This window comes from Myotis myotis, unplaced genomic scaffold (genome assembly GCF_014108235.1).
Source record: "Myotis myotis isolate mMyoMyo1 unplaced genomic scaffold, mMyoMyo1.p scaffold_m19_p_6, whole genome shotgun sequence".
NCBI classification, from domain to species: Eukaryota; Metazoa; Chordata; class Mammalia; order Chiroptera; family Vespertilionidae; genus Myotis; species Myotis myotis.
In genome coordinates this window covers 98,125,919-98,148,283 of record NW_023416368.1, presented here as the reverse complement: position 1 = coordinate 98,148,283, position 22,365 = coordinate 98,125,919, and the positions used below count along the sequence as shown (strand labels likewise).

The following is a 22,365-nucleotide window of genomic DNA, read 5'->3' as shown; positions in this document are numbered from 1 at the left end:
CCCACCACTGGGCCTGCAGCTGGGAGAGCTGCTCCTGCAGCGCGCCGCTCCGGCAGCCCAGCTCCCGCTGCAGCCGGCGGCTCCGCTCCTCCGCGCCCTGCCGCGCGCTTTCGGAGTGCTGCAACCTGGGCCAGAAGAACCACAGCGTTTTAAGGACAGGATCAGGGCTCCGATTCAACGGAGCAATTTTTCATATTCCTGCTGCAGTTTTTTCTTTCATTTTTAATTAATAGACAGTAAAACTGATTCGTGTGTGTCCAGTTCCATGAGTTTCAGCACGCATGTCTCCAGACCGTGTAATCACCACGGCCACCAGGAAACAGAGCAGTCCCGCCCCCCGCCCCCCACCCCCCCGCCTGAGAAAACGCTCTAGTGGGGTCCCCTGCAACCCCCCTTCCCATCCCTGACCCCTGGCAACTCTGACGCCATGGCTTTGTCTTTTTGATAACATCAGAGAAATGGAATTATTACTCATATACCCCTCGGAGACTAGCTTCTTTCTCTCAGCACAGTATCTTCGAGACCGGTCCATGTTTCTGTGGCTGAGTAGTACAGTATTTCAGGGCCAGTATGGTCATCCATTCCCTCATGAGAGATATCTGGGTTGCTTCCAGTTTTTGGCAATTATGAATAGAGCTGCTATACATTTGTGTAAAGGCTTTTGTATGAACATAAGTTTTTATTCTCTTGGGCAAATAGCCAAAAGTGGTACTTTTGGGTCATATTAAGAGTATGCTCTGCTTTATTACTATTATTTTTTAAAATAATTTTATTGATTTCAAAGAGAGCGAGGGAGATAGAAACATCAATGACGATTGGCTGCCTCCTGCACGCCCCCTACAGGGGATCGAGCCCACAGCCTGGCATGTGCTTCGAACCCGGGACCCTTTAGTGTGCAGGCCGACACTCCATCCACGGAGCCACACTGGCTGGGGCTGTTCAGTTTATTTTAAGAAACTTTTCCCAAAGTGGCTGTACCATTTTCCATTCCCACCAGCAATAAACGAGGGTTCCAGTAGTTCCACAGCCTCATCGAATACTGGGCGTTGCCATTAAAAACACCCAGCTGTGTGTAGAGGCCTCTCAGCATGGTTTCAGCATGCACTTCCCTAACTGCTCCCTTGCCATCTAAACACCCTCTTCGGGAAGTTCTGTCCAAGTCTTTTGTCCTTTTTAACTGGAACTGTTTGCTGAGTTGAAAGTGTTAAATACTGGATGCAAATCTTTTGTCAGATACAGGGGAAGGCAATAGTAGGCTTACAGCTGTGAGGACATGGAACATAGTTTATTATACTTTATTAATTATTGTATTATTTTCCATATGAGCAACTGTAAATCTACTTTTGCCCCACCCTATATGTGTTTTACACATTTTCTCCCAATCTGCAACTTGTTTTTTATTATTTTTTTTAATCCTCAACGGGAGGATATTTTTCCATCGATTTTTAGAGAGAGTGAAAGAGAGACAGAAAAGACAGAGAGAAACACTGATGTGAGAGAAACACGTCGTTTGGTGCCCCCTGCATGCACCCTGCCCAGGGCCGGGGAGGAGCCTGCAGCTGAGGTACGTGCCCTAGACCAGAATCGAACCCGGGACCCTTCGATCTACAGGCCGACGCTTTATCCAGTGAGCCACACCGGCTCGGGCTTTATTCTTTTAGCCGTGTCTTTCACAGAATAAAGGTTCTAAATTATGATGAAGTACAACTTGTCAAGTTTTTCTTTCATGGATCATGCTTTTATATCATGTCTAAACTCTCTTTGTACAACCCAAGGTCACAAAGACTTTCTAGGTATTCTAAAAGTTTTATAGTTTAAATTTTTATATTTAGACTTATGATCCATTTTGAGTTCATCCTATCTAATAAAAGAGAAACATGGTAATTAGCCCTACATCAGCTACCCTTCCCATTGGCTAATCAGGGTGATATGCAAATTAACTGCCAGCCAAGATGGCGGCCAGAAGCCAGGCAGCTTGAAGTTAACATGAGGCTTGCTTGCTTCAGTGACGGAGGAAACCAACGTTCCCCGCCTGCCTTGCCGGCCTCTGAGTTTGCAGTTTGAAACATCGTTACAAATATAGAAGCTAACCAAAACCCCAGAAACCTGCTTTCAGCCAGCCGGGATCTCAGAGCTGGAGTTGATACAGTGTTTCAATTATAGAACCCAAACAAACCAGATACCTGCTTTCAGCGGCAGAGGCCTCAGAGCTGGAGCCAGAGCTAAAGCTGGCCCAGAATGAAAAAAAAAAGAAAAAAAGGAGCGGTTGGGAGCTTCAGTCACCCGCTAGCCTGAAAACGGCCCTCAGCCCCTCACCCAGACTGGCCAGGCACCTCAGTGGGGACCCCCACCCTGAAGGGGGTGTGACCAGCTGCAAACAGCCATCATCCCCTCATCCAGGCTGGCCAGGCACCCCAGTGGGGACCCTCACCCTGAAGGGTGTGTAACCAGCTGCAAACAGCCATCAGCCCCTCACCCAGGCTGGCCAGGCACCCCAGTGGGGACCCCCACCCTGAGCCAGGACACCCTTCAGGGCAAACCAGCCGGCCCCCACCCATGCACCAGGCCTCTATCCTATATAGTAAAAGGGTAATATGCCTCCCAGCACTGGGATCAGCGGAGCCGCGAGGCCTCCCGGCACCGGGATCAGCGTGACAGGGGGCAGCACCCAAACGCCCTGATTGCCCTGTGGCTCTGTGTGTGACAAGGTGCGGTGCCCCTATCCCCTGATCAGCCCTGCTCTGTGTGTGACAGGGTGCGGCGCTCCCCCCGCCCCCGCCCCCCCCACGGGCCCTGCTCTGTGTGTGACGGGGTAGAGCCATAACCTCCCCATGAGCCCTACCCTGAGTGTGACAGTGGCGGCGCCTCAACCCCCTGATCGGCCCTGCTCTGTGGGTGATAGAGGGCGGCGCCCCAACCCCCCACTATGGGCCCTGCTCTGTGTGTGACGGGGTAGAGCCATAACCTCCCCATCAGCCCTGCTCTGTGTGTGACAGGGGGCGGTGCCCCAACTCCCCTATCGGCCCTACTCTGTGACAGGGGGAGCTCCTCAACCCCCTGATCGGCCCTGCTCTGTGCGTGACAGGGGGGAGCTCCCCAACCCCGATGGGCCCTGCTCTGTGCATGACAGGGGGGAGCTCCCCAACCCCCTGATCGACCCTGCTCTGTGTGTGACAGGGTACGGAGCCCCAACCCCCCTTATGGGCCCTGCTCTATGAGTGACAGGGGGCAGCGCCCCAACCCCCTGACTGGCCCTGCTTTGTGCGTGACAGGGGGTGGTGCTGCAACCTCCCCATCAACCCTGCCTTGAGTGTGACAGGGGGCGGCGCCCCAACTCCCCAATCGGCCCTGCTCTGAGCCTGACCAGGGGCTGCACCTAGGGATTGGGCCTGCCCTCTGCCACCCGGGAGCAGGCCTAAGCCAGCAGGTCGTTATCTCCCGAGGGGTCCCAGACTGCGAGAGGGCACAGGCCGGGCTGAGGGACCCCCCCCCCCACCCTCCCGCCGAGTGCACAAATTTTTGTGCACCAGGCCTCTAGTTTTTTTATATAAAGGTGTGAGATATAGATTGAGGTTATTTTCTTGCTTAGCGATGTCTAGTTGTTCCAACATCATTTACTGAAAACACAATCCTGTCTCCATGGAACTGCCTTTGCACTTTTGTAGAAAATTAGTTGCCCATGTTTGTGGGTCTATTTTCAGATTCTATTCTGATCCGATACTGACCTGATGTCTTACTGTGACAGTGACATCGAGCCCCAGAAAGCCCTGCTGCCCTGTGAGGACTGGAGTGAATACAGGCCCCGGGCTAAGGGCAGCCAGCCCACCTGCCTGCTCTTCCGGGAGAGACTCAGGTGCGGAGAATGCCTCGCCCATTCCAGGGAGTATCTCCAGGGGAGGGATTACCTTTCTTCCATCTGTTTCATGCTGGACATGACTTGATTGATTTTTTCTTCAAAAGATGCGATGGCTTCATCCTTTTGCTGCAAACTGCTCTCTGTATCCTACAAAAGCAAGGCCAGGGTCAGACGCCTCTCTCTCACCCCGAGTTTAGCAGGGTTTGGCTGTTCACTTGGTACCATCATAGCACTTGCAAGAGCATTTCACTCACTGCTGCTCTTCCCCAGAGCCCTGGAAGTATTACTCAAGTGTGGCTTTCTGAGCCCAGGCATTTAACCATGGCAGATGCTGTGGGACAAGGAGGGGCAAAAACAAACAAACAAACAAACAAACAAAAAGCACTGTGTTTTTGTGTGTCTACAAGAGACATTTTTAAAATGAAAGGACACAGAAAGGCTAAGGGCAGAAGGAAGTCCTAATAAATTCTTAGGAAATAATACAAAAACTGTATTCTCTGACCTTAATGTAATAAAATCAGACACTAACAACAAAGTAATAACTAAAAACACCTCATATCAGAAAACTATTTAGTAGTTTCATATTACTAAACATGAGCTTAAGAAAATACACAGAAGAGAAATTATGAAATACTCAGAGCTAGAAGACAGTGAAAACACAGTGCAGTGTATTACTACACTGAAGATGCCACTGAGCATAACTGCACCCTGATCTTACCTACACTAGGAGAGAAAACACTGCTACTGGAAACACGTCATGCCGCTGACTATAAGATGCAATCTCAATTCCAGAGATGTTAAAATGTGAAAAACATGCTTGAGATGAAATATCTTTGTCAAAACTTGAGGGCCACAGCTAAAGCAGTACTTCTGGGTAATTTTTCACATTTTAAAAATTAAATTTATTGGGGTAACAGTGATTAATAATATTATGTAACTTTCAGGGGTACAAGATTATAATTTAACATCTGTATACTCTATTGCATGCTCCCCACCCAAAGTCCAGTTTCCTTCTGTCACCATATACTCAACCGCCTTTACCCTTTTCTTCCCCCTCCCCTTCCCTCTGGTAACCACCATTCTGTTGTGTGTATCTATGTTTGTTCTGTTAGTTTGTTTGAGGCAACCAATCGAGTGGGAGAAGATATTTGCAAAGGGTACCTCTGATAAGAGGCTAATATCCAAAATATATAAAGAACTCACACAACTCAACAACAACAACAATCTGATTAAGAAATGGGCCAAATAAAGGGGGTGGGGGGCAGAGGACATGAATAGACATTTTCCCAAAGAATACACACAAATGGGCAACAGACATATGAAGAGATGCTCAATATCACTAGTCATAAGGGAAATGAAAATCAAAACCACAATGAGATACCACCTCACACCTGTTAGAATGGCTATCATATCTAATAATAGGATAGCATGGTAATTGACCGTACCTTCGCTACTCCTCCCATTGGCTAATCAGCGAGATATGCAAATTAACCGCTAACAAAGATGGCGGTTAATTTGCATACGTAGGCGCGAAGCAGCAGAGCGAAGACTGATGGCAGCTCCGGCCGGAGCGAAGGCCTGGGTCCCGGGTGCTGGAGAAAAACCGGTGCCAGCAGCCAGGGGAAGGGAAGGCCTATTGTACGAATCTTTTCGTGCAAAAGGCCTCTAGTCCTATATGATAAAAGCCTAATATGCAAATTGTCCCCTTGGGCGGTCGTTCGACCGGGAGACTGGGAGTTCAACTGCTCACTATGACATTCGCTGACCACCAGGGGGCAGCGCAGATCATGGTGGGCGTCAGCAACGCGGAGCTGGCAGCGGGGAGGCAGTGGAGGTGTTGCCAGCCCTGATAGGCCCCAATGAGAGTGGGACCGCGGTGGGATGGTGGAGCAGGTGAGCGGGTGGCGCCAGGCCAAGGTAGGTGCGAGCGAGGGCCCAGGTACTGCCCAGGGCCCAGAGGTCAGCTGGGACCTGCCCTTCCATGCCAGAAGCTCGCACTTTGATCGTCAGCCAGGCCTAGGGACCTCACCCGTGCACAAATTTCATGCACCGGGCCTCTACTTATTAATAAGATAAGAACTAAATATTGGAGAGGTTGTGGAGAAAAGAGAACCCTTGTACACTGTTGATGGGAATGTAATTAGTGCAGCCACTATGAAATTGTTAACTTCAAGTAAAAACTTTTAGGAAATAAAAAAGTTAATAAAACTGATGAGTCAAGCATGTATTTCAGAAGTTAAAAATGAGCTAGAGAGCAAACCCAAAGAAATAAAAAGAATATAGTATAAGTGTGGATAGCAATCAATGAAATAAGGAAAAACAACAATAAAGAATATTGAAAAAAAAAGGTTCTCTGAAAAGATTATTAGAACAAACACATCTATGACAAGATTGAATAAGAAAAAAAAAGAAAATGCAAATAAAAATGGTGAATGAAAGAGATTAAAAAATTTTGTAGAAGAATATTATGAACAGCTATAAGCTAAAACATTTGAAAACCTAAACAAAAATGAGATACATTTTGGGGAACAAGAGAAAAATATATCAACACAATCAAGGCTCAACTACAACAGGAGAGTGTACACACACATGGGGCGGAGGGCTGGGTGGCAGCAGTGCATCTGGATTGTCCAACTGTGCCACTGGACCCTACAGAACACCCACTACATAAGGCCGGGAGATGCAGCAGCCATACCTAACACATAGACAGAAGCACAGCGAGGCTGCCAAAATGAGGAGATAAAAGAAACATGTCCCAAATTAAAGAACAAAATAAAAATCCAGTAAAGGAGATGGGCAATCTACTAGATGCAGAATTCAAAACACTGGTCATAAGAATGCTTAATGAACTTAGGGGAAGAGTAGATGATTTTATGAGAAATTGAACAAAGAGAGGAGGCATACAAACAGAACTAGAAAACAAGAAAGAACCAGTCAGAGATGGAGACTCCATTACAGGGAGTCAACGGTAGGACAGATGAAGCCGAGGATCAATCAGACACTTGGAACATAAGGAAGCAGAAAACACCCAATCAGAACGATGGAAAGAAAAAAAGAATTTAGAAAGTGAGGGTAGTGTAAGGAGCCTGGGGCACAACTTCAAGTATATCAATAATCGCATCATGGGGGTCCCAGAAGAGAGAAAGCAAGGAATTGAAAGCTGCGTAAAAAAATAATGGTGGTAAACTTCCCAAACCTGGTTGCCTAGCCAGTGTGGCTCAGCTGGTTCAGCACTGTCCCTTGCACCAAGAGGTCGCCAGTTTCTGGTGAGGGCCCATGCCTGGGGTGTGGGCTCAATCCCTACTAGGGCGTGTGCAGGAGGCAGCGATTGATGTTTCTCTCTCCCTCCTCTTCCTCTCTTTCTAAAACCAATAAGAACATTTTAAACAGTTAAAAAACAAAACAAAAACACTTTCCTAACCTGGTGAAGGAAATAGATATATAAGTCTAGGAAGTGCAGAGAGTCCCAAACATGATGGACCCAATTAGGCCCACACAAAGACACATCATGATTAAAATGCCAAAGGTTAGAGACAAAGAAAGAATTTTAAAAGCAGCAAGAAAAAAACAGTTACCTACAAAGGAGTACCCATACAACTGTCAGCTGATTTCTCAACAGAAACTATGCAGGTCAGAAGGGAGTGGCAAGAAATATTCAAAGTGATGAAAAGCAAGGACCTACAACCAAGATTACTCAACCCAACAAAGCTGTCATTTCGAATTGAAGGACAGATAAAGAGCTTTCCAGCCCAGGAAAAGCCAAAGGGGTTTATCACCAGCAAACTAGTATTATATAAAATTTTAAAGGGTCATCTTTAAGAAGAAGAAAAAAGATAAAAAATATGAACAATAAAATGGCAATAAATACTATCTACCAACAATTGAAACCAGCCCCGGCCGGTAGCTCAGTCGGTTAGAGCGTTGTCCGGACGTGCCAGGGTTGCAGGCTTGACCCCGGTCAGGGCACACACAAGAACCAACCAGTGAGTACACAAATAAGTGGTACAATAACTGACGCTTCTTTCTCCCTCCCTCCCCCTTTCCTCTGCCTCTAAAATCAATAATAAAAAATATATAATTTTGAAAAATTGAATCTAAAAAACAAAATAAACAAGCAAGCAGAACAGAAAAAAGTAAAAAAATTCATGTACTCAAAATAATTAAACATATCTTAGATGACAAAAAAAACCCAAAAAGTAAACATTTTTTTAAAAATATATTTTATTGATTTTTTTACAGAGAGGAAGGGAGAGGGATAGAGAGTTAGAAACATCGATGAGAGAGAAACATCGATCAGCTGCCTCCTGCACACTCCCTACTGGGGATGTGCCCGCAACCCAGGTACATGTCCTTGGCCGGAATAGAACCTGGGACCCTTGAGTCCGCAGGCTGATGCTCTATCCACTGAGCCAAACCGGTTAGGGCCAAAAAGTAAACATTTAGAATGTTAGCACAGAGGAAAGAGGATGGGAGTAGGGGAGAGGGTTATAAAAGGAACGAAGACCATCAGAGAGGTGTCTGATTACAGTGTGTCCCAAACAGAGGGATATGGTGGACTCTGGTACTTGTGGCCAGAGGGTAAGGGTAGAAGTGGAAACTGGCCACCAGAGACATGGGGCCTGGTGCTGCAGCACTGACCCAGCAGGCAGGGGCTTGGCACTGTCCAACAGGTGTCACAGCTGGAAAGCTGGTGACCCTTGTTAGTTATGGAAAACAGTTATAGCTGCCACTTGCCCAAGCTTGGAACGCGAATCCCTGCCAGCCATGCGGTGGCTGCAGGGGACGTGGTATAAAGAGCAGGGATGCTGGTGTGTGTGGCAGGTCTGAGTTTGCAGAGAGAGGGTAGAAACAGAGGGGCCAAATGTTGGGGCCTCGCGGGTTAGAAAAGCAGCTGCTCCGACCCTGACCTAAGTCAGAGAAGACGGAAGACTAGGCAGCAGAGGCCCTGGGGCGTTCTGCAGGAAAGGTCAGGATAGGGGGATTTCTTCACGGCTCAATCAGCTGTTTCAGGCGACTGGCCACTAATGAGAAAGAGAGAGAGAGAGAGAGAGAGAGAGAGAGAGAGAGAGAGAACGAACAAAGAAACGAAGCAGCCACAAGAACGTGTTTAATAAATAAAACAACACACTGGCCACTGACACGGGCTGAGTGGAAATAAACAGATCTGAGGCCATGCCGGAGGGCACTGCATTGTCAGCGACATGAGTCAGACCTGAACAGTATCTGTAACTGATCCCCAGTACAACCTCCAGGCTGGCACACTGACACCACACGCAGCTGGCCAGGAAAGCTGTGTAGTCGCCAGGGAGGCCACGTTCCCCAAGAGCCACAGACGGTGGACTTCTCAGGAGCCACGGAGGGAGGCTGACAAATTCTTCAGAAGGCAGAAGCGGGGTAGCAGACATGCTAAGAGATGGTGCCCCCTGCCCCCGGGCATCCTTCACAATTGCTACCCAGAAAATGTATGACTGCCACCGGCCACTTCCCTGTTTCCCCTTCCGGACAGGCCTTCCTCTTGGTTATCTTCCTGCTCTGCCATGGATGCTGGGAGGGACGGTTAACGTGAGAAAGACAGCGGGTCTTCTGGTGCAGGCATGCAACTCGTTGGAGTGCTGCCACCGCCCAGGGGCTGCGGACTTGAGGATGCAAGGACCGGATGGCCTGTGTGGCAGGAACAACTATGTCTGCCAAACACGCATCCTCTACTTCCTATGACGTGTGGCTAAGGACAGTGCAGGCGCTCCTGCCGCCGAGCAGCCATGCTGAGCGGCCCTTCTCCATGGACTCGATGGAAGGGTGGCTGCCGCTCATGCCTCCAGCTGGAGAGAAGGACCCCAGTGCTGACCTGCGTTTCTTCCTCACCGTCCACCGGCAAGAACGGTGACATCCAGAGCAGCCCGAGAGCTGGGGCCGCCGTCAGCCTGGTCCCTGAGTGACTGCGGAACAAAGCGGGTCTGAAATGCTCTCCTTGGAAATGACTCTGAGTAACTAAGATGCAAACGTCCGTATTTTCCAGCCACTCCACTTTAGGGCCTGCCAAGTTTTTACAGTGGCTTAGTTTCCTCTAAAACACATGTCACGTTATGTCTACACACTCATTCAAACCAGATAAACACACAAAACATTAAAACAGATAGTTTGTTAGGAAGGTGAAATTGTTTTTTTCTCTTTTTGCTTTGATTTTCACTATTGCTGTTACGATGATGAGGCGATCGCTTTAAAAAGGACAAAATAGCCGAAACCGGTTTGGCTCAGTGGATAGAGCGTCGGCCTGCGGACTGGAGGGTCCCGGGTTCGATTCCGGTCGAGGGCATGTACCTGGGTTGCGGGCACATCCCCAGTAGAGGGTGTGCAGGAGGCAGCTGATCGATGTTTCTCTCTCATCGATGTTTCTAACTCTCTATCTCTATCTCTCTCCCTTCCTCTCTGTAAAAAATCAATAAAATATATTTAAAAAAAAAAAAAAAAAAGGACAAAATAACAGTTTATTTGTACTGTCTGCTCTCACACTGTCTTTGACAGTGAAGCTGAAACCACATCCACAGACAAGGAGGTGGAGTAGGACTGTTGTGGTAATAAAACAGGAAACAGAATTTCAAAAAGCCAAGTTTTGAGAAGGACACAGAATGGTGGCTTCCAGACCCTGGCCCGATGGATTCTTTGTGGGCGGGCTCCCTTCACCACTCTGAAATGACAGGCGAGGCGAGCAGCAGACTGCTCGCGGTGTGGCCCGCAGACTTGGCAAACCTTGAAAAGACAATACAAACTTCTATCCTCAAACCACTTCTCAAGCAATCGCCCTCCGAAGTGAGGGACGGGCAGCAGGGAGACAGTGAGGGGCCACAGGCACAGCGTGCCACCAGGGCACATGGTTTACCCTCTCGGTTCTGTTTTGTCGCTGGCGCTTTCCCCATTTCGTAAACTTTCCTAGGGATTTGCTGGGCGACTCAAATAAAATAAATGCCGTGGCAGGTAACAGGGCCTAGGACACCGGGACCTCCCGGGGGTGCCGATTCTCTCCCTCTGCAGGACGGACGCGAGAGGGCGGAGAGGCAGTGCGCCACAGCTCCCTGCTGCAGGCAGCAGCAGGAACCCAGGCGGGGATGGGGACACAGAGCCAGCTCCCACCTGAACTTTGTGGAACATTTGCAAATTGATCGCTTTGACTTCTTCCAGCTGCTGGCGGAGGGCGACGAGTGTGTCCTGCTTCTCATGGGTGTCCTTTTCTAGTAACTTCATTGCAATTTCCATTTCCGTTTTCATCCCAATTTGTAATTCCAGTTCTTTTTCTAGTTCCTTAAAAGGATAGGAACAAGGAAAATGTTACTAAAGTAGAACAAAAAAATAAATTTAACTGAGGCTGTCTTGGGCAATATGTAAAATACTAGAGGCCCGATGCACGAAATTTGTGCAAGAGTAGGCCTTCCTTCCCCTGGCTGCTAGCACCAGCTTCCCTCCGGCACCTGGGACCCAGGCTTCCCTTGCAACCCTGGCTTCGTCCAGAAGGACGTCCGGTCTAATGAGCATATTACACTTTTATTATTATAGATAAGCTGAAAGCCAGAATAGGTTAGGGAGATTTTTGAAAAGTCTGTCTAGAGCAATGGTTCTCAACCTGTTGATCGCAACACCTTTGGGGGTCGAACGACCCTTTCACAGGGGTCGCCAAAGACCATCAGGAAACACATATAATTACATATTGTTTTTGTGATGAATCACTATGCTTTAATTATGTTCAATTTGTAACAATGAAAATACATCCTGCATATCAGATATTTACATTACGATTCATAACAGTAGCAAAATTAGAGTTATGAAGTAGCAACGAAAATAATTTTATGGTTGGGGGTCACCACAACATGAGGAACTGTATTAAAGGGTCTCGGCATTAGGAAAGTGGAGAACCACTGGTCTAGAGTATAACTAGATTATGTTTTCCCCCTTTTCTTATTTTACAATGAAAAATGGCTTTGTATCAAGTCAATGGAAAGCTAGTAGGTGGCAATATGAGCCTGGAGTTCCTGCAACCATGTTCTTCAAATTGCAAGATCAGAATATATGGTCTGAAAGAACGTGTCTTGTATTTCAGTGCTAAAGCAATTTGATGTTGCAGTGTTAGAACTTCTGGAATGATTTACTGGTTTATGGCAAAAGGAAACCATTTTGAAATGGTTCTGTCCTGGGTAACTCAGGACATATGTTCTCCACATCCATGCAAAGAAGCAGGTGCAAGAACTGTACTTAATAAAAAACATGAGGCCCTGACTGAGTGGCTCAGTAGGTTAGAGCATCGTCTTGATATGCCAAGATTGCAGGTTCGATCCCTGGTCAGGGGACATATAAGAATCAACCAATGACAGCATAAATAAGTGGAACAGCCAATCAATGTCTCTCTCTCTCTCTCAAAAAATCAATCAATAAAAAAATAACCTTACCTAACAGTAGACAAACATGTAAATTGACCGTCTCTCTGCTATGCTCACCAGCCAATCAGGAGAGTATGCAAATTAACCCCAAAAAGATGGTGGTTAATTTGCATACGTAGGCGTGAAGCGGTGGAGCGAAGACTGGAGGCTCCAGCTGGAGCGAAGGCCTGGGTCCCGGGTTCCAGAGGAAAACCGGTGTCAGCAGCCAGGGGAAGCGAAGGCCTATTGCACGAATCTCTTCGTGCATCGGGCCTCTAGTAACAAATAAAAAACACAGGCTACTGACTCACAGGTGGGGTGGGAATAAACAGACCAAGGCTCTGACTGAGGGAAGTGTATGGTCAGAGACCACACATCCAATTTCACAGCGATCCCTGAAAAAGGCTTGTAAAATTGGAAAAATGTGACAGTGCAGACCTGAGTGGTAAACATGACCTTTTATTCTCTTTTAAGGGATGACTGTGGGCTGTCTGTGGGTGCCCGCGGGGTCAGCATGCCTGTGGGAAGTGCGAGGAAATCCCTGGCACAGCTTTTGGGGAACCTTTCTGAAGACACCACTCGCACACTCGCACACTCACCAAATGGGCTTTCTTCTCCTCCTTCAGCTGCTTCCACACGTCACTGTACATTTTGTCCAGACCCTGCCGAGTCTGCTTGTAAGTCTCCAGCTCAACTTTTGTGTCCTGTTTTGTTATCTGTATCCACCAAGAGTACCGAAAGAACAGGTTTTATGGGAAGCAAGCCCACTACAAAGTATTTAAAAATACACCATAATTTTAAAAAATGTAGAACAATTTCTATTCCTTAAGTATAATAAAGAAAGGTTAAAAATTTAAAGCTATTTTGAAGTATCTTTAAACTTGAGTATGAGAACAAGTCAATACATTTAAAAAAATCTTTTTTAAAATATACTTTTACTAGAGGCCCGGTGCATGAAATTTGTGAAGGGGGGGGGTCCCTCAGCCCAGCTTGCACCCTCTCCAATCTGGGGCCCCTTGGGGGATGTCCGACTGTCTCTCGCAATCTGGGACCACTGGCTCCTAACCGCTCGCCTGCCTGATCGCCCCTAATCCCTCTGCCTGCCTGCCTGATCGCTCCTAACCACCTCTGCCTGCCTGCCTGATCGCCCCTAACTGCTCCCCTGCTGGCCTGATTGCCCCTAACTGCCTCTGCCTCACCCCACACCCAGGACCCGAGCCGGCTTCACTCGGGCCGGCTGCAGCCGCAGGGGACCGTGGGCAGGCGGTTTCACCTGGGCTGCAGCTGCAGGCGCCCGGGACCACGGGGCAGGCGGCTTGTCCCTCTCCCTGGCTGCAGCCCCAGTCACTGGCGTCCAGGACCGCGGGGCAGGCAGTTTGTCCTTCTCCCAGGCAACAGGCGCAGCCGCGGGCACCCAGGACCGTGGGGCGTGCGGCTTGTCCCTCTCCTGGGCTGCAGCCTGGCTGGTCCCCATGCCTTTCTCGCGAGCTCACTTGTGCTTGGTTGGCACCCAATCCTCTCTCCCCAGTGTTGAGTGTCTGGGTGTGACGGCCTGAGGGTGTGATGACCATTTGCATATTTGCTCTTTATTATATAGGATTGATTTCAGAGAGGAAGGGAGAGGGAGAGAGATAGAAACATCAAAGATGAGAGAGAATCATTGATCGGCTGCCTCCTGCACCCCCACTCTGGGATCGAGCCTGCAACCAGGCATGTGCCCCTGACTGGAATCAAACCTGGGACCCTTCAGTCTGCAGACCGATGCTCTATCTACTGAGACAAACCAGCTAGGGCAAGTCAATACATTTTTTAAAAAAGAAAATTTAGGTTCAGAAAACAAATTTACTTTTCTTTCTTTTTTTTTGTTGTTAATCCTCATCAGAGGATATGTTTCCATTGATTATTTTTTTAGAGAGAGTAGGAGAGGGAAAGACAGAGAGAAACATCTGTGTGAGAGAAACACATCGATTGGTTGCCTCCTGCATGTGCCCCAACTAGGGCCAGGGCCAGGGAATAGCTTGTAACCAAGGTACGTTCCCTTGACTAAAATCGAACCTGAGACCCTTTGGTCTGCAGGCAACGCTCTATCCACTGAGCCACACCAGCTAGGGTGAAATTTACTTTTCTTTAAAACAGAACAATCATTCCGAGTGGGGAAGGCCCCATTCAACTCACCATTCTGTGTTTATTGCTCTGAGCATGTTTTTAGCACTGGATGAATTTTGAGAAGAATCAGATATGATCTCTACCTTCAAATGATCAAGTGAGCAAGCCAGCAGCTCTACCAAACAAGAGATTCTTCAGAGGAGGGAGGCGCAAAGAGCTGTGGGGACACGGAGGAGGGCCCAAGCCCCCTATGGGCGCTGGGGATGGCACTAGGGATGGCATCACAGGGACCCAGCTCAGGAGTGGGAGCTGAAGAGGAGTGAATAGGAACTTCCGTGTGCAAAAGGCCCAGAGGGAGGGAGCAGGGTGCGTGGGAAACCCAGGTGGTTCAACAGGCCTGAGCGTGACAAAGGAGGCGGTGGCAGGCGGCGCTGTCTGAGCTTGAGATTGTGATGGACACGTCCGAGTGAGAAACATGCCAACTGCCCGGTCAGGTTCTCACCTCTACGCTCTTCTCACTTCTTTCACGAATTAATTCATTTTGTTCTCTTAACTGTTGCTGTTCTTCTTGAAGTGAAAAAATCCGGTCTGTTGCAGCTGAAAGCTGATTAAGAAAGATTTTTATATTTCTTAACATCAAAATGAATCTTACTGTTCAAATTAAAGTCTAACATTTGCCATCTTCACAACTGACAATTTATTTTCACATATCAGATATTTTATCGCTATATCTATCTATCTATCATCTATTTTTGGTTAATCTTCAACCGAGGATATTTCTTCCACTGACTTTCAGAGAGAGTGGAAGGGAGGGTGGGGGGAGAAGAGAGAGGGAGAGGGAGAGGGAGAGGGAGAGGGAGAGGGAGAGGGAGAGGGAGAGGGAGAGGGAGAGGGAGAGGGAGAGGGAGAGGGAGAGGGAGAGGGAGAGGGAGAGGGAGGGGAGAGAGAGAGAGAGAGAGAGAGAGAGAGGGAGAGAGAGAGAGAGAAATGGTGATGTGAGAGACACAAGTGCCCTGATTGGGGTTGGGATTGAACCTGCAACCCAGGTATGTGTCCTTGACCGGGAATCGAACTTGCCACTCTTCGGTCGGCAGGCTGATGCTCTAATCACTGCATAGCACCGGCCAGGGTTGATCGTTTATTTTTTATTTTATTTCCTTATTTTGAATAGGTCAGTGGTTCTCAACCTGTGGGTTGCAACCCCTTTGGCGGTCGAATGACCCTTTCACAGGGGTTGCCTAAGACCATCCTGCATATCAGATATTTACATTACGATTCATAACAGTAGCAACATTACAGTTATGAAGTAGCAACGAAAATAATTTTATGGTTGGGTCACATGAGGAATATGGCCCATATTTAAAGGGCCAGAAGGTGGAGAACCACTGGAATAGGTAATAGGTAATACATTCACATGGTACAAAATTTCAAAGATATAAAAATATGTATGATAAAAATCTCTCCCACTCCTGCCTCTAGCCATCTCTGCCCTCTCCCAATTTTCTTGTTTTATAAAAGTAATAGCATACTGCATATGGGGCCAAAGATTTATGGATACAAGACATTAGAAATAGTTTGAACATTAAAGATATAGTTTAATAAATTAAAATGGAAGCATACAGTAGAAATATGTCATGACTGAAATGTTTACAAAAGCTGTTAATAATTTGAGAACATACTTATAAAACCAACATGGAAATAAAATAAGTCATACAGTATTTTCTCACCACTTAATTAAAAAAATCTACTGTGTTAAAAATACATACATATATATATATATATATATATATATATATATATATATATATATACCACATGATAAAAATAGCTGTCACTTAGCCAAGGGATTAAGTTTTTTCCCTAATTCTTTGTTCTTTTCAGTTTCTCTAGCCAATGAGAGGGGGATTAAAGCACTCGGGGGCAGGCATCACCGCCACACCTGCGGAAGGCACCTTCCTCGCCTGGAACGACTTGGCGTTTAGAGGTACACCCACGGAGCCCTCCTTATCCAACGTGTGAACACAGCCTGGAGGGAGGCGGTGAGGCTGGAGGAGAAGGAGCGAGGCGTCTGCGCTTGGTCCTTGGCTGTGCTCTTAGCATCATTAACTCCTGGGGGCCTGGAAGCACTGAGCTCTTCGTCTCTTCGTCAAGAGCATCTAAGTTCACTCGGACTCAAAATCCAGAACTGGGGTTTGTAAACACAACGGCTGTGCCCACATGGGAAACTTTAAGGCTCTGAAGGAGGTGCCAGTTGCTAGAAGGGAGGACACAGGCAAAAGCCATGAGCTGATGCCCGTTCCACTCTCTGAAGATGCAGAGAGCACACCATGTTGAGAGGTACGCTTTTCCTAAAGGACATTTTCTAATACAATTGTTTGCCTTTGAAAAAAACACACCCAGTCATTTAGTTTCAAAAGGTAAGTCAGACCGTCCTGCCAGGCAGGCCCTCGTCTGGGAGAACGACCGGCTCTGGGCTGTGCTATGGCGACCGTCTCCGGTGCCCTCCACAGGCCGCGGCCGAAGGAGCCACATTCGCACGCTGTTAATCCAACGTGCTCTGTACCACAGTGTGAGGTGTGATTACCCTCCAGGGTGGCGATGAGAACTCACACACCTGCCCCGCAGCGGAGGCCCGAAGGCCCAGCCACCCGGGGGAAGGCGAGCCTGTTCCAGGCACGGCCGGTCTCTCCTGCGAGGCCTGCTGTGAGGGCCGCTTGGATCTCCCCCTCACAGACGGCTGCTCCCTGAAAGGGTCTCAGCTGCCCCTCAGGAGAGCTGGCCCGTCTCCACGGAGCTGGCACTGGGACCTCCACGCAAAGGCGTGCCTGCGACTCTCATTTTGGCTGTGACTTGCCTCCACCGTGTGGGGGTCCGCGCTGCGGCTCCCGCACAGCCCTGCTCCTCCTCAGGGAGACCTGGTGGGGACATGGGAGCAGCCGGGACGCTCCCTGTGGGAAGCCTCAGAAAGGCTGAGCCACCCCCTCCTGCTAACAGGAGACGTGTGTCCACCCGGAGCCTGCCAGGCAGTTGGCAGCCAGCTGGCCTCCTCGGTCAGCCCTCCTTCGTCCTGTCCTCTCATCCTCTCTCTTCCTGGTGAGAAAGCCGGGAAAGGCCACACTGTGGGAAGGCGGTTCCGTGCTTCTGAGGCCGACACACAGGAGTGGGCGGGCTGCGGTCTATCTCGGAAGGGTCCGTGCCGGCTGGGCAGCAGGGAGATGAACCGCATCCCAGGAAACGTGCAAGAGGAGGAGAGCCGCTCACAGGAGCTGAGCTTTTCCAGGCCGAGTGCTGTGAGGACTGGCTCACGGGAGCTGAGCTTTTCCAGGCCGAGTGCTGTGAGGACTGGCTCACGGGCGCTGAGCTTTTCCAGGCCGAGTGCTGTGAGGACTGGCTCACGGGAGCTGAGCTTTTCCAGGCCGAGTGCTGTGAGGACTGGCTCACAGGAGCTGAGCTTTTCCAGGCCGAGTGCTGTGAGGACTGGCTCACGGGAGCCGTCAGGGCAGAGCACATTCTGAGGATGTGAAATCTGAGAATGCCTGTCCCACGTGCAGCTCAACCCAGGTCAGCAATTCAGTGCCACCAGCCAGCAGCTCTGGTCGGGGGCACGGACTACACCATTTCCTTAACCTCAGGCCATTCTGCTTTAAGAATTTCAGTAAGTTACCAACCTCTTCTTGAAGCTTCGAATTAGTCTTTTCCAAGCCATCTATCTTGGTCTGAAGATCCCCAACTGTGCAGCTATGGGAAACACAATATCAAGAAATGTGAACTTACAAAGGCTGACTGCCTTCCCAACCCGTGAACAAGAACAGAGGTTCCTAGATTTCCTGCAGGAAGTGGAGTCAAAGGGCCTCCAATGAATTTGGGTGACAGTTCTAGGTACACGTGTGTGTGTGTGCTGTACACTTGCTAAAAAGTGTCCCATGTTTTCTTCCCAACACAATAAATGGGAACTAAAAGCATTGGCAGTCATATATCTAATGTAATATTTGTAACAAGACACTGGTACTTTGGGTAGTAGGATCAAAGGTCATTTATAATAAATATTGTAATACTTAAAAAATACATATTTTTATTGATTTCAGGCAGGAAGGGGGAGAGAAAGAGAGAGAAACATCCATGATGAAAAAGAATAATTGATCGGCTGCCTCCAGAACGCCCCCTACTGGGGATCAAACCCACAACCCAGGCAAGTGCCCTGACTGGAACTGAACTGTGATCTCCTGGTTCATAGACTGACGTTCAACCACTGAGCCACGCTGGCCGGGCAAATCTTGTAATACTTTGCCCCATTTTTCAAATATTCTTTAAGTACTATGTACTACTTTTCTACTGAAAAACATGTAAAGAGCTAAAGAAGACCTGATAGACAATACTAATAACCACCACAGAAATCATAGTAGCTTCTTTCTGTTTGGACAATGTGCCAGGCCTGTTTGCTATAAGCACTTTAAATGCATATAATCCTCCCACAATTGTGTGAGGTAAATTTTATTAACCTATTTTACAGACAAGAAAACCATAACTTTATAAAGACTTACTCAAGTTCATGCCCCTATGAAGGGGCACCGCGCCTGAAGCCAGGCCGTCTGGCCTCAGAGCGTGCACTTGTAGACAACGGGCCCTACTCCAACCTGCTGCTTGTGCCTGTGCGGGGACGAGCCACACTCCCAACAAGGCTAGAGAACCAGGGCTCAAGAACTGGGAGGGAGCTTTTCAGCAACAGGGAAGCAGGGGAGATCCCGCCAGGCTGAGGATGGCGGACCTGACTGTCCTTCTGGCCCTTTGACCGCCCCCTGAAGTCCCCCAATAAAAGGGTTTGATTCATCCCCACCCCAAAAAGAACTGGGTGGAAGAAAAATAAAAATACAAGGACACAAAATGAAAAGGGAACAAAGCAAATGATATAAAGGGAACTAAAAGTTTAAGAGTCGACAACTGTCAATTCTATACCGATTATATAGCTTAGAAAATATTAATAACATTTACATTTTTCTTAGGAAATATAAATTACCCAAACAGACACATCCTCCAGAGAAGAAAACCTAGATGAACTACCAACTAAGGGAAATTGATACAGTGGCACAGTGCTGTCTGCGTCCAGGCTCTGAGCTTCCAGCATCCGAGAGCAACTAACGCTCATGGACTAGGAGGCGTCCAGTTCCCAGGCACAGAGCCAACGCAGAGCTTCCGGTTTGCTTCGTGAAGCTGCACAACCTCACTAACTCGCTAGAGCAGCGGTCGCCAACCTTTCGGACTCAGGGACCGCCAGCGGTCTGTGGACCACCGGTAGGCGAGAGGGCAAGAACTATAGGACAGTTAGGTCAAGTTCCCTGGTAAGAGAACAATTAAATTTTAAAGCTAGGATCAAGAAGAGTTTATTTCTATGATCCAGGAATAGCTCAGTATGAAGAAATCTATGAATCAAATAGATCACATCAACAGGTTAAGGGAGAAAAGTCACAATTATCTTATTGGATGCTAAAAACTCAACACCCATTCCTTATTAAAAAAAACTCTCAATAAACTAGGAAATGATCAAGAATTTCTTTCAAAGTAACAGCCAGCATCAGGTGAGCTTAGAGCAGCAGTTCCCCAGGTCCATCCTGAGGGATGCGGCAGCTCCTTCGCCTGCCTCACCTGCCCCTGGGCCGGAGGCCGCCCCTGCGAAGTGAGACTGCGCACGCTCTCCCAGCACAGGCCACGGGGAAGCTCCACCTCTCCACTCCCATCAATACCTCCAGCGACTGCTGTTTCATGAGATAGGCAGCAGCGGCTTTACAATTAAAATGAAAAATCAAGATAAAGACGCCGGCAGTGGCTACTGAATGCTCTCGAAGATCTCGCCCAGTGGTTTGCAATCCTTTTCCTCCTGCTCCCAAACCTGAGGGAGGTGTGCTGACCCCCAGGGCAGCGATTTTCAACTAAGTGGCTGTGGGGAGGGGTGGAGACTCAAGGTTTTATTTACTGGCTCTAAACTGTGTAACTGCACAGAACGAAGACCTGAAGAAGCCCCAAAAGCTCTTTACCAAGACATCGTACTGCTCCAGCCTGTAGCTGTGAGCATGGCACGATAACCTTTCTTCCTGGTGTGGAAAGAAAGTGAGTTAGAAATACACGGCAACTCAAACAAGTTCCACGAAACAATTATCGGGCACTGAGAACGGACTGTAACCCTGAGAAGGGGTGAGCCTTACCTTAAGTGCCGGTTCAGTTCTTCCACATAATTTTTCTGATCAAGGACATCAGTAATTCTTTCATGCCTTTTAAAAGAGCACAAGAAGAAATTCTTTTTACTAAGGATTGACACTGTGTAACTGTCCCTCAACCTTCGAATCACCTGGTTGGGGTAACAATGTTACCAGGAAACCAAGAGAGAGAGCTTAGTGCTGTCTACGTGGCCCGAGGGAACAGAGAGCAAGGCCATGGGGGAGACAGCAGCTGGGGCCTTGGAAGACATGGAAACACGCCTGGAGAGCAGGCTCCTGCAGACCCCCCCAACTCTTCCCACCGCCCCTGCAACTGGCTGGGTATTTGGGAAACACCAATAGCCACGTGCAAATGGCTCCCACGGTGGCAGATGAAGACACCTTGCTATGCTGAAGGAAGGAGGCTGGCTTAGAAAAGAAGACCACACGACTTCGAAACACAAAGCTGATGGGTCTGCATTAAAAAAAGACTTTCCCTGGCCGGCATGGCTCAGGTTGAGCACTGACCTATGAACCAGGAGGTCACAGCTCGATTCCCGGTCAAGGGCACATGTCTGGGTTGCGGGCTTCAACCCCAGTAGAGGGCGTGCAGGAGGCAGCCAATCAATGATTCTCTCTCATCATTGATATTTCTATCTCCCTCTCCCTCTCCCTGCCTCTCTGAAATCAATAAAAGTGTATTTTAAAGAAACTTTAGTGTTTTAAAGTTAGCCCCTCACATTCCTTTACATTCATACACACATATGCACATAAGTAGGATCCTTCCACACAGGCTCATTCCACTGGACTGGGTTTGTTTTCCAATGCTGTCACTTTTTTCCTTTTACCCGTTCTTCACTTTACATAACTCTCCCAGGTTACCCTAATCCTGTGGGATATATACTATGTGCATATAATCAGCTATCGATCGTGTGTGTATACTATGCAATTAAAATATAAAATATGGACTAGGGATTTTAAAAAATGGTATTCATATACTTCTCAGTATCATACTTTTCTCACTTAATAATACCTTGTGGAAATCCCTCTAAGTCAGCGGTTCTCACCCTGTGGGTCGCGACCCCTTTGGGGGTCAAACGACCCTTTCACAGGGGTCGCCTAAGACCATCAGAAAACACATATATAATTACATATTGTTTTGTGATTAATCACTATACTTTAATTATCTTCAATTTGTAACAATGAAATTGGGGGCCACCACAACATGAGGAACTGTATTAAAGGGTCATGGCATTCGGAAGGTTGAGAACCACTGCAGTCTAAGTCAACTATACTAGTAGCTCATTTTTTTAGGTCTTCATGGAATATTATGGATGTTCTATAATTCATTCATTCAATTATTCCCTTACTGATGGATAACCTGTTTATTTCCAGTTTTTTAAAATACAAAGAATATATTTTAAGTGTAAAGTAGGTGAATCCTTGTATTTAGGGTACATTAAGCATTAATGGGGTTCCCTCTGGCCCCTTTCTTGGTAAGGTGTGCGGCCAAGGTGCTGAGAATAGGGGGAGGGAGTGTCTTTGTTGGAAAGAAGATTGAATAACAGGTAACAGACGCACATAGTAAAACAGTCAAACACGACCCAAGGGTTTACAGTGTACCTCCCTTCTGTTTTCTTTCCTCCAGCAGCTTGGCTACCAAGTCTACGTGCCACTCTAGAACAGTCCATGGGTACGGAGGTGCAACATATATAGTGTTTTCTTTTTTATCATAACATAAATGGTATCAGGTTTTACATGTTGTTTGTTTTCTTCTTCTTTTTTAAAAAAATATATTAGAGCCGAAACC

General features: G+C 47.8%; 1 protein-coding gene across 2 annotated transcripts in view; it reads right to left on the bottom strand.

Annotated features, from left to right (window-relative positions):
- Positions 1 to 22,365, bottom strand: part of RUFY1 (RUN and FYVE domain containing 1) — a 55,723-nt gene that overhangs the window by 10,349 nt on the left and 23,009 nt on the right. The window contains exons 7-13 of one of the 2 annotated variants that reach the window (XM_036313266.1): positions 20,565 to 20,630; positions 18,036 to 18,105; positions 14,870 to 14,971; positions 12,861 to 12,977; positions 10,985 to 11,152; positions 3,906 to 4,003; positions 6 to 125 (exon numbers count right to left, since the gene is read on the bottom strand). In XM_036313266.1, coding sequence (XP_036169159.1) covers positions 6 to 125; positions 3,906 to 4,003; positions 10,985 to 11,152; positions 12,861 to 12,977; positions 14,870 to 14,971; positions 18,036 to 18,105; positions 20,565 to 20,630 — 741 coding nt within the window. The remainder of the gene's footprint in view (positions 1 to 5; positions 126 to 3,905; positions 4,004 to 10,984; positions 11,153 to 12,860; positions 12,978 to 14,869; positions 14,972 to 18,035; positions 18,106 to 20,564; positions 20,631 to 22,365) is intronic. The other variant, XM_036313267.1, reaches the window with a different exon arrangement.